This window comes from Coturnix japonica, chromosome 5 (genome assembly GCF_054131305.1).
Source record: "Coturnix japonica strain WE chromosome 5, WE-NBRP24, whole genome shotgun sequence".
NCBI lineage: Eukaryota > Metazoa > Chordata > Aves > Galliformes > Phasianidae > Coturnix > Coturnix japonica.
Window position 1 is genome coordinate 42,484,598 of NC_140667.1, and position 12,137 is coordinate 42,496,734.

The 12,137-nt window shown below is 40.9% G+C and overlaps 1 protein-coding gene across 9 annotated transcripts in view; it reads right to left on the reverse strand.

Annotated features, from left to right (window-relative positions):
• Positions 1-277: 277 nt before the first annotated feature.
• Positions 278-12,137, reverse strand: part of CCDC88C (coiled-coil and HOOK domain protein 88C) — a 78,883-nt gene continuing 67,023 nt past the window's right edge. For 5 of the 9 annotated variants that reach the window (XM_085549373.1, XM_015865273.3, XM_015865271.3 and 2 more), the window contains 7 exons: positions 11,258-11,499; positions 7,337-7,516; positions 6,860-6,928; positions 5,997-6,065; positions 4,948-5,249; positions 3,783-3,998; positions 278-2,559 (listed from right to left, as the gene is read on the reverse strand). In XM_085549373.1, coding sequence (XP_085405499.1) covers positions 1,546-2,559; positions 3,783-3,998; positions 4,948-5,249; positions 5,997-6,065; positions 6,860-6,928; positions 7,337-7,516; positions 11,258-11,499 — 2,092 coding nt within the window. In that variant the 3' untranslated portion in view covers positions 278-1,545. Of the gene's footprint in view, positions 2,560-3,782; positions 3,999-4,947; positions 5,250-5,996; positions 6,066-6,859; positions 6,929-7,336; positions 7,517-9,477; positions 9,801-11,257; positions 11,500-12,137 lie in introns of those variants that run through there. The other 4 variants (XM_085549377.1, XM_015865274.3, XM_085549372.1 and 1 more) reach the window with 3 other exon arrangements.

Sequence of the window (12,137 nt, forward strand, 5' to 3'; positions counted from 1 at the left end):
TACCTGGGAGGCACCACATCTATCAAAGAACAGTTCAAAACTGTTCGTTACTGTGAGCCGACTGCAAAACAGCAGCAGTTGTCACAGCAGGACAGTCTCCTGCCACAAAACTTTATGCTCCTGGGAGCCACAAAGCCTCAACATCATGTGCTTCAAGGAGCCGGAGGTGGGGAGACATGAATCAGTGCTGAGGCTTACAGGAAACACTGCAAACAGAGCTCCATCCAACACTGTGATCCTGGTACATTTTCCAAGGAGAAAAACAGAACAGCATCAATCCATGTTATTCAAATCTTTATTACAAACAATGTTGTAGTTTCCAGAATGGGATCACTACAGACCAGATAACAAAAACATCCCAAGCTGAATCGATTTCAGTTTTCACTAGATTAAATCAGAATCAGAAAAAGAAATATTACTGGGGTGAAGGGGAGGATTTAGTCTATTCCAAGATAAACAGCTTTACAAACGTGAAACAGAATTCAAGATACGCACTTCATCATATATACATAAGCAACTGATGACACTCTGGACAGAAACAAGTATCTTTCCTGGGCATAAATAGATTTAAAAGTATATTTCTTACACGTAATATAAAATTATTTTGCTTTCTATTCTGAGCAAAGTTCTTGGAGACAAACAGATTTCTAAGATGGAATCCCACATTTCATTTAGGATGTGGGGTGCCACACACACAGATGTAATAATACAATTTACACAGCATTCCTATACAATACTTGAGCTCCTTATATACATACTTACAAGTCACTTTTGTACATGAGATGTCACTCATAGAATTCAAACGACATCTCCCCTGAAAAGGCTGCATTAGTTCCAGTGTTTGCATATAAATTTCCAAAGCAGCACCACTTGGCTTTCAGAGATAAGGATCCACTGAGCTGCAGATCTATAGGGAAGGCAGTGGGGTGGTAACACTAGCCCTTCTCTGTTTATGCAACCCCAGTGGGGAAGGTGAGGATACAATCCTTGAATTCTATATGTTACCTCTATAAAAATGTGGCTAGGAGAATTCATTTCAACAGACTCATGATTAAAGCCACACTTTTGTTCTTCAGCTTTCTCTTTAAGCTACATAAGCCAAGCATCTGGTTATGCCTTCTGGGACCTTTTCAGTGCAGTTTAAGCTATTTATCAAAAGCGGAGCTGGTCTCAGCACATATCTATTACCAGTGAAACTCTTCTTTAATGCAGGTAGGAGGGGTGCACAGTGCAGCAGTGACAGAGGATCCTGCTACGCTGCTCCTATAGATGCTCAGCGTTTGTGAGCATCAGTTCCCAAGCTTGCTGTAGGACTGGATCAAGCTTTCATTGCATTTCAGGCACAACAGTGTCAAAAGATGGGCTGGGAGTTTTTTCCTTGTTTTTCTTAATCATGTTTTGTTAGAAAACAGTACCTGGAGAACATTCAGATCAGCATTTAGAACAGCATGCAGGTGATGTCTTTTAAGACCTGGCACAGCACCTAGATAAGGACTACCCAACATCAGCAGTGCTGAACATATATACTATGAGCTGCACCCCAGGTTACACACAGCCATACTCATACCAAACTGTCTGCTGATCCCCCTGGGGGTCTGAAGACCCAGGAGTGCTGCTGGAGCTGCTTCCCCTCACAGGCTCCTCTAAAACCCCACAGCTGCCATCTGGCACCTTGCCCTGGCACTTGGTAGGCAGAACATCACCCTGGCTTTGCCCTAGAGAAGCATTTCCCTCGGTGCTGGTGGAAACAGCTCTGGCAGGGCCTCCTGTGGCCACCTCTCCAGTACGAGAGGCTGGCTTAGGCTTGGTTTTAGAGGGAGTGTGTGGTGTGGGTGAGTAGTGTTGCCCAGGGTTCACTCGTTCCTGTTGCTGCACATTCAGATTGCTGGTGGATGCAGTAGGTGAGGCAGAAAATTGGTGGAAGGAGAGTGGTCTCTCATCCTTTGGTGGTGCCAAGGACAGGCGCCTTGCATCAAGCTGCCGACAACGAGAATCAACACCTTGCAAGGAACCTGCTGCCTTTGCTGACTGGGGCCTCTCTCGTAAGGTTGCCTGGGAGCTTGTTGGTACAGAAGCTCTTGAAGACTGACAGACAGAATCCTTGCCCCCACGCAAGTCTCCTACTGACTTCTGAGGGCTCTCCTGTCTATACGCCTCGGGGCCGGTGGCTCTGAGCAGATCTGCAGATGCTAAGCTGAACGCCCTGCTCAGTGACGTACTCCTCCTGCCAACAGACGCAGGCTGCTGCGGCTGCGCTGTCTGCCGCATACCGCTGGTGGGCTGCTGCTGTGGCATATGAGGAGGCTTCAGGGGCCCCTGGGAATTTGCCAGAGGCTCAGGTTCGACTTGTCTGAGGTTTGGCTTCATGTAGTTTCCAGGTTTAGCTGTTCTTCCTTCTTCACCAGTGATGGCCATCTTTACAGCTGGAGCAACATGACCAGTGGGCATCCTGGTAGCCTCCTTTCTTGACGGTTGAACCAGTGGGTTCCCAGTAGCTGCAGGCTCATTTGCTTTCTTAAAATAATCACTCAGCAAATCGTCTCTGTTACTGGAGGTGTCCTGTGAAAAAATACACACGTGCTACATTAATGACAACACTTTCTGTGCAAAGAAACAAGAAGAGCTCTTCATTCAATCTTCCTTCCCACTTATTTCAAGAGACTCAAACCCCCAGATTTTATATTTAAGTGTGGAATGGAAGATACAAATGCTTACAATGGATATAAATTCAAATAAAGGGATAACATGCTCATCATAAGTAATCGCGACAGCCTAGTTTGCCAGGTTAATTGTCATAAATCTGAGGAATTTTCACCTCACTAGCAACCTGGGAGGCAGCTTTTTTTGCTTCCCTTCACATCAGCCACCATTATCACTGTAACATCACTACTGAAATGGATGAAATCACCCATTGGTTTCAGCAGATATCTGTGATGTTCTGTCATCTTCCAGACTACAGTTCCTCTGGGTAACACTTTAGCATAATATTATGGATATAAAAAGAAGAAAAAGCCTGGCTAGCAACAGAAGTTTCATCACTTCTGCCTTGATTTTCCTCACCTCTCCCAGTCAATACATCACATATGTTAAAAGGTGCACGTACAACATAATGAAAAGTGCATTACAGAATGGAAAAATGACTGCTTGTCCATACCTAACTTGCAAACTTGAAGTCAGACAATTAACCTGGCAGTAGAAGAAAATGAGTATTGAATATTTCATGGGGATGGTCCATGCAAATCTAAAATAGTCACGTTTGATCAGCTGTCACTGGGCTATTAGTATGAGGCATCCTCATAATAGTTAAAGCACATGCTGTCTTCATGAAATACGCACTGAAAGAAGCTCATGAAACCTACTTCTTCACTCTTCTCTAGGGAGCACGTTAAAGCTTAATCTATTCATTTAATTAAAGTTCCAACCATTTCTTCCAGTCACAAAACTCATCTGCTGGAAGTGAACATGATCAACAGTAATAGCAGTTGAAACGCATCTGGAAGATTTCTATACTCAACTAAATGTTATGGTGTTAAGGTTATTTTTACTTCACTTTGAACTGCTGTTATGCACATTAACATTACAGAATTACCCATTCTCCAAAAACATGTGTGTTTATGAACAAGCAGTGGAAATATTTTACGAGCAAGTAATGCAAGTAATCTGACAGCCTTAGTCTTTAAGTAACAGCTGAGAGTTACAATATGCTTTTATAGGTATTAATATGCTAGCAAAAGCTGTGGTAAGTTGGAAGCTGTTGCCTTCATAGCAAGAACAATGGATACCCTGGGGATATACAGTGAAGTGGATCTCCTATTTCCCCTGTCTGTTCTGTGCCTCATGCTGTCGGGACATGAATGAATGAGGAGTGATTCGAGTGACTGCGAAGGTTCGTGACGGAGGGAAGGACATAGGGTGTAGCAAGAGGGATACAGGGCATCAGCTTCTAACAGAAATTGGTGCAATGAAATCATTTCACTCTCATCTAAACTGCGTTGACGCTGAAAAGGAACAAGGATAACAGGGTGAAAACAGAGACGTGGTCACGCAGGTATAGACAACAAAAATCACATTTAAAACATGTCTAAAAGCTATGAAATTTATTATAACTGAAGAATAGGAGGAATATTTAAGTATTGCTCTGAAGCTTCAAGGGCAAGAAATTACTGATGCCACCGAACAGTACAGCTCTGCTGATTTCAGTACTGTTACCAAGGCATTCATTAAACAGAAACACCCGTTCACTTACATTACCAGGGAATTGCTCTTAAGATATTAACATGCTTAACACTGCACCACTTCACTACTGCACAGTGTATCTGAGCAGTAAACAAATGCCATTAAAAAAAACCAACAACCTTCCTTTCTGTCCAAGCACTTTGCAGCGTAGCATATTCGTGCAGTGGCTGAACCAACAGAACAGCATCAGCCAGCACACAAGCATGGTGTAGATACTGGAATTTCCTTCAGCAAGAAAAATATCATCAAACGCAATGCTGGCCTTTTCAGATCAGGAGACTATTTCGTAACTGCATACTCTACTGAAAACTAATGATAGATCTCATTTCCAATTAGATTAAACAGCTGAAAATCACAGCAAAGTATCCATTGACAGGGAAGAATAGCTGGAATTCAAAATTGATGACATAATACATAAACTCAACAAGCATTTCCTTTTAAAAAGCTCCAGTCTGATACACAATAGTTGCAGTGAGTTATCTGTCTTGCTTGCCACAGCCAACGCAGCAGAATAAATCAACAAGTGCTGCCTAAAATTAATCAATTAATTGTTATTAACCAGTTACTTTTCAAGTTTCAATACTCAAAAATGATAGTTTCTCTGGAAGTCTCACACACATACAAACAAGGATCTCCTGTTTCCTGGTTTTTCTATGCCCTTATGCCCCTCAATCAGCTTTGAGCAGTTTAGTGGCACCGAGAAGAACTTACACTTGGTGGAGATAGTCTGTTACTCTCCTCCAGGAACTCTTCCAAGGTTACCATCTCACTGCCAGGTGAGGCAGAGCGCTGCCTGCCCGCGTAAGCCTGAGATGGAGTACTCTTCTGAGATGTATCATGAGACACTGAACCATTTCTGTGGAAGGAGGACTCATATCTGTTGCTAGGGTCTATGATGGCAGAAGCAGAGTGAAAGGGGTAGCGGTCTCGGAGCAAGGCTGGCACCTCCCTGCTTGGCACCATATCTTCACTGCTGAGGCTTTCAGTTCTACCATGGATATGATCTAAGGAACCTGTGAAAAATCATTAGTATCATTAGAGACAATCTTTCCCTTTGTTCAACAGATTTAATGAGGCAGGAACATTGCAACATAGGGCTATTTCCACATAGACTAGGTAGCATTTCTGTCATTACTTTCCCTTCCCACACAACTCACAAAAAATCAGGATTAGTAAACATCTTACAGTATTTTCTTTGAGCCCCTATGCTAAACAAGCACAGCTACTTGCCCAAAGAACAGGAGTAATACAGTTAATCTGTGAGGCCTCTTTGCCATCTCTGCGCCCATTGATCTTTCAGTCAAGACTATGTGATCTGAGAGCCAAAACCTGGCAGTGGGAAAGCTGGAAGTGGAATTTTCCACAATACTTGATCTCATTTACCCTTCAAATACTCAGAATTTTAGCAAGTCTGGCTGCACTGATTACAGTACAAGCTGTGTAGAGGAAGAAGAGCAGAGTTTTGTTGCTGTAAAAAGAACATGAAGAGTAGCCTGTTACTTCCCACAATACGATGCCAGTCAGTCTGAGGCAAAACTAGACTGCCTGCCTTAAAAGTCACCACTTGCCAGAATCAGACTTAGAAAAATACTTCTTGCCAGCAGTGTTTTGATTCCCAAGACAGCCATGTCCAGATTGTATAGTCATTACAATTTCAAAACAACAGTCTCCAAGTTTAATTGGATGGAAAACAGCACTTTGCACACAACTTCAAGTCATTTCACTTCCTGTTTGCTAGAACTCAGCTGTAAAAGCTTTACCTTTCAAATTGAGTGGTGAACTACTGCTGGATGCATTTCTACTGCTCTCTAGACTGCTTGGCCTGGACACTGAAAAACATGAAACAAGCATTTAACAAACAGCTCTGAAGTTCTTTTGATTTTGTACAATAGCTGGCTGCAGCCTGCCTTCTGAAATAGGACTCGTACAACCGAGTCGCTTTGAAAACATTAACAGTGTGATATACAGAGGATGAACAATGTAGAAACCATTCCCATTTTTCAGGTCGAGATGCTCAGGATGATTTTATTTTTCTCACTTTTAATTTTAAACTTTTAAACTTAAACTCACTTTTAAACACCAAAAAATACACTTTTATAACAACTATAAATATACTGACACAAATATTGAATAAGTTCATATGGTAAGCCGTCCATCTCTCAGTTCATTTCTTTGGAGGGAGTAGGTAATAAGCCTGCAAATGAAGTCTTGTACATATCTTTGAGCAAGCAGTGCTGCTGTTAGACCACCATTCCCACCACGCATTCTCTCTTTCCCCTCAATATATATATTTTAATTTATTTTTTATCTACTTCCTAACAACATCGTTCAGAAAGATCAGCAACAAATATGTACAGCATGCATTAAAGAGTCTGCTGTTGAGGCAAGGCAATTTGTTTCAATGTCAACATTACTTCTGAAAATTAATTCCAGAAAAACATCCATTAAAAGCTTCTCAAGAGAAAAGAACAAATGTTTAGACCCCAAATCCTCAAGCAGTTTTGCCTTACTGCATTGATACTACAGTATTTAACTAAAATGTTTGAGGATAGCTCACATGGATGTAAATAAAAGAAGTCTTAACTTAGAGGTTTTAGAGCACTTCTACATGCTACAAGCTTACCATGCTGTCTGGTGCTTGCAAACTCTACCTCAGGGGACTGTTCACATAGATTATCTTCTGAATTAGAGCCTAAAAATAACACAAATTGGTCAGAACATGAAAGATAGAAAGTAGCATTAAACACAAGAAGATCAATCCTTTAGGTCAGTCTCCAACAGTTTCTAGCAAAGTAAAAAACTGAGATGATCAAGTGGGTTTTAGAGCCAGTATTGGAAGAGCAGCCAATTTCTAACCACTGCTATGAGTCACTGGGCAGAGAACCACGGTACAACTCACTAACAGCCAAATGCAGCCTGTGGAGTTGATGGCATTAGAAGAGTAAAAAAAATTCTGTGTATGATCAATTAAACAGATAAAGTTGCAGTGAAGGATCTGTGCTCTTTTCTACACGAACATCAAGAGAAGCCAAGATTTACTCAAGAACAAAAAAGTAGCCTGACTTGTACAAACAGCGAGTAGATCAAATGCAGCGCACACCTTTTGGCCTGCTCGGGAGCCTGGAGATGGGGGTGGAAGTGTGCAGGTAAATAGCTGAGGTTGAACAAGTCCTGGGACCCAGCTCCACACAAGAGTGTCTGGTCACAGAGTCTGCTGAGATTTCAACACTATCACTGCCGCTCACATGATGGGAATTCCTCTTTTGTTTCAGATCCATCACTGAGGGGGGAGAAAGAGAAATAAAACAAGCAATTGAAAAATAACATTAGGAGATGTGTACTTATCTTCCCATACAAACAAGACAAGCAGGCACAAAGAAATTGCACAACAGAGGAGCGACGTTTGCAAGCCTACCCATAACCAGTTCTGTACTGAACAGCAAATTTCTGCCACCGGTTTTTCAATCATGTGTGCTCTCTGTAAAGTGTGGGAGTGACAAGGGCTGCTTAGTGCCAGTGGGAGGGTTGGTATTATACATGCAGAAGTTACTGTGAAATGAGGAAGAAAAGGAGCAAAGACACGAATGCAGAAAAAATAACTGAGGTGTGAAATTCCCATAATGTTATTCCTTACAGGTATATTTTGTAAGCACCTCAGTAATAAAAGAGAACAAGGATGGAGGGACTTGCTCAAAAGGAAAACATATTGATTTGGAAATTAACTATCATGATTTGCACATTAAGCTAACTGCTTTCAGGTTTAGATCTTTACTGTAGTAGCAGCATGGTCTCTTCAAGGCTAAAACTGCTGCTCTTCAATGCTCTGCTGCAGTGCCCTGTAGGTGGAATTCATGGGATCTTAGCGTGAGAACAACAAAAATGACCTCCTAGAAAATTACTTAAATTCAGAAAGCTGGCGACATCTTCCCTAGTGATGAGGTAGGTCACTCCATTTCTTGTAACGCTTTAAGGCACCCATAAAACAGAACAAAATTTAAGGCATTAACTACAGGAAGTAGCTTTAATGAGATGCAAGGTTTGAGGTTCTCACACATTTTTAAGGAATATGTTCCTAACTGATTGTGATTAGAAGCCGAAAACAGCAGATTGCAGCGGTCAAAACAAACTGGCAGACAAGAGAGAGTTCAAAGCGCAGAGTAGCAGCAAAGCCGTATTAGAGAAAGCAGACCAAGTTACTGTCATATCAGATGACTCCTGGAAGCTCACTTCAGAAAAAAATGTTCTATCTGACAGTCTGTGTGGGCTCCTTAACACGGGTCTGCACTTTCTCTCAGAACTGAAGTTGATGACACTCTTACTGGGGTCACCACTGGCTAAAGCTTGGCGTGCAAAACCACATTTCTAATTGACTTTGAAAATGCACTTAATGCCTTTCACAGATGCCAGAATTATTAATTGCCCTTGACAAAGACACTATAAAATCCCTAATTGGGTAGCAAGAAGCTTCTGCATCAGTGCTCTTGGCTGTGTCACTTCTAGGAGTTCGAAATTAAATGAGAGACAGATCCTTTAGGTTTCTGCTTGTATCCCCATCTATCACAGCACATTGCCTGTGCTGCACACATCTCCCTTTCCTAACACAGAGCAGGGATGGAAGCCACAGGTTTGTTTCAGAAGCTACCAGCTAATGACTACCACGCAGTAAGAACTCTATGCAACAAATCCACGATGAAGGTTATTTCCAACATTATTAAGAGAACAAATTTACTTTTCCAAAAGATGGAAACAGCAAAGATTTAAACTTTCTGCTCCATTCAAGATTAATTTCATAGCTCTGTGGTCTCCCCAAATAGCAGATTGGGATGCAAACATCAAGACACTTTGTGGGAAGAATTTTCCCAGTAGCTTCCACTCTATATTCAAAGTTAGGCTACTTATAAGAAGACAATGATGTTAAAAAAAATGCTATTATTAACCATTAGTTGTGCAGAGCATTGGAAAACTCTCAAAGTTCTGAAACTGGTTACATATTACATTTGCATTTTAGTAGGACTGTGACGTTGCAGAAAGCAAAGCAGCAGCAAATCAGTTCAACACTTCAACTGGACACGATGCAAGTACGTGACTGCGAGGAAATATCCAAGCGCACAGCAACTTCACTTATAACATGCACCACAGCCAATATACATACGCAAACTGTACGCCATGAGGTCCCCTAAAATTGTGCTGCATTGAAGAAATGATCCAGTGTGCAACAGTGATTCATCTTCTACAGGAAAACTTAAGTCCATGTTCACTAATCTGTGCTTGTATTTAGAGTACTGTAAAGGCATGCTGAGTGTTTCTATCAAGGTGTGTGTTCTTTTAAGGCACGTGGGTTTAAATGTTTGTCAGTAGTAAATGAAGATAAATACTAAAGAAAAGGTGTTAGATATATCCCAGTTCCGAGAAAGAAAGAGGCTCATTAGGAGAGGGCGGGATGTCGGAAGAAGACCAGAACCGGAGCCGACTAGAGAGAGACTGGTGATTCGATGGAGACTTAGGAGACTTTTCTTTATCCTTGCTTTTGCTTCTCAAAAAGGCAATCTTTCTGTGCTGCGCAGCTAAATTGTTATCACCCAGGTATCCCAAAAAGAAGAAGAAAAAAAAAAAGTGAAAAAAGCCCATGTACACAAAGCTTAAGTGTCTTTAAAACAGATTAAACACTGCACAACCAGTAAGAAATGACAAAGGATAAACAAAGACTAACACATCTATTTAGAGGACTCAGATTAATGCATACTTAACCACAGTGAAACTGACTCATCCTAATGCACAGATTAAGAAATATACATAAAACATAATCAACTTCATTAAGAAATAACTGTTAGAACCCCCACAATGATTTAATTAAAGGACAAAAATAAAAAATCAGACAGGTCTGTGTGCTCCTTGGTGATTACATACTCAAATCTCCTTGATGTTTTCTAGGCTTTAATACTGGTGCTCATCATCTCAACACCAGCATGTTTCACTTAAAGTCTCTGGGGCTTCATTCTTGACTTTATCTCCAGCACTTGGTGAAGGCCTTTTTAGTGGAAATCCAAGCCCAGATTTCCGGGTTGAACTTTAGATGCACACCACATACTTGTAGCATTTCCCAGAACCACGTGGATGATTTGGATCGTGCACCTTTTAAAGTGAATCAAAGGTCTCCAAGAATGGAGAAGAGGAAAGATAAAATCCAATCAAAACAACTACCCAGCAGATACCTGTAGTAGTACTACCTAAAACAGCAACTATACTCCTTGTCTCACCCCCACTTCTGTCTTTTCCACTTTCCAGGAGTGATGCAGGATATACAATGTAAGAATTAAGTTCAAAACTGCTTCCAGGAGGACAAAAAACTGTACCACAGAAACTGATAAAAGTGATCTCAATAGAATAACTAAAACTTGTTTTTGTATTTTCTTCAATGAAGACTCCAGTGTATTTACTTTGAGGAGCTGTCTTCCTGTATTCCCTGTCACTAGGAATAGCTGATCTACTACACAGAGTAACTCTCCCAGAGAGATCATTCTGTCTTTCTTATTCCTTTTAATGTTTCAAGAATTATTTCATCCTTTTACATTAAGAAATTAATTTGATCCCATGTCAAATCATTGCATCATCCTCCAAAATAATAAGATTACCATAAAAAGGCATTTTCTATGTGATTTCTTTTGCATGTGCGCCACCTCCTGGCAGCAGCTGTAGGACCAGCCTTATCTACTTGAACAACAGATGTTAATAAATATGACCATAAAATTACATGGATCAGCTTTAAACTGCTCAGCTGCAAAGTCCCCGTGAACAATTTTTATCATCTTATTCAGTAAAACACAACATAGTTAGGTCAACAATGTAACTGTACAAAAGCTGAAGGGAACAGAAGTGGATAAAAAAACAAATCAAGCACCAGTTTACTAAAAAAAGAGGCTTAAAATAATGTGATGCAGTATCAATATATCATTTTAAAAAATAGTTTAAAAAAGCACCAAAAACCTGTTTGGCTCATAAATTTGGGCTGAGCATTGCGTACCTTTAGTTGCAGAACCTCCAGGGTTCTCTCTTTCTTCCACAGAGTTTGACCCTTGAGAGGTATTATCCTGAGATTCTTGTGGATGTTTCAGTTTTTGTGAGGCAGATGGAGAGTTTACTGTCTCTGGGGATTCAGAACACCATGGAGGACTCTCTGTTGCTGGCTTCAACCTCTCCCTTGCAGACTCCTTCTTTGGCTTGATTAGTTTGACTAAGGCCCTGGCTCCAATCCAGTGGTTTTTCCTGATAAAGGAGGTTTAGTGAGCAGGATTCAAAAAAACACTACACAAAGTTTACAGCTGTGCTAAAGCCATCAAGCTTCTTTCTCATTTTTTTGTTGTCACGAACTGGTTGGGAAGATGGAGCGTGAATTTTTAGGATTCTCTCTTAAGGTCTAATTGTTCTACAGAAATATTTTTTCAGTATGAGATGAAAAAATAAACTGTTTCCTCTGATAGAAATCTAAATTACACACATGGACCTATACATGACATTTCAACTGCGAGAGGAGCTCTACTACAGTAAAAAGACCAAGAAGAAAAGAAATGAAAACTACTTTTTCATTTTTTCCCCTTTGCTAAAAGTATCAGTTTGATCTATGTACAGTGGAATTAGCTCATGTCTGTTTTGTTGTTAAGCAAGTCCTTTCTCTCTGATGGACTGCTTACATTCTGTGAAATGGAAGCTCTTGAAACTTGTGCTGCTGCTCAGTTGTGCATACAGAGTCCCTGCACCTGTCTGGGTTACTAATCCAGTGCTGGTCATGAAGCAGTTTCAAAACAAAGGCAAGAGACTGTTTTGTGTAAAACTGTCCCCCAGCAGGAGCTACAAGATACATCACCAACCATCATTCATCAGGATCTCATATCTCCCATCAATTC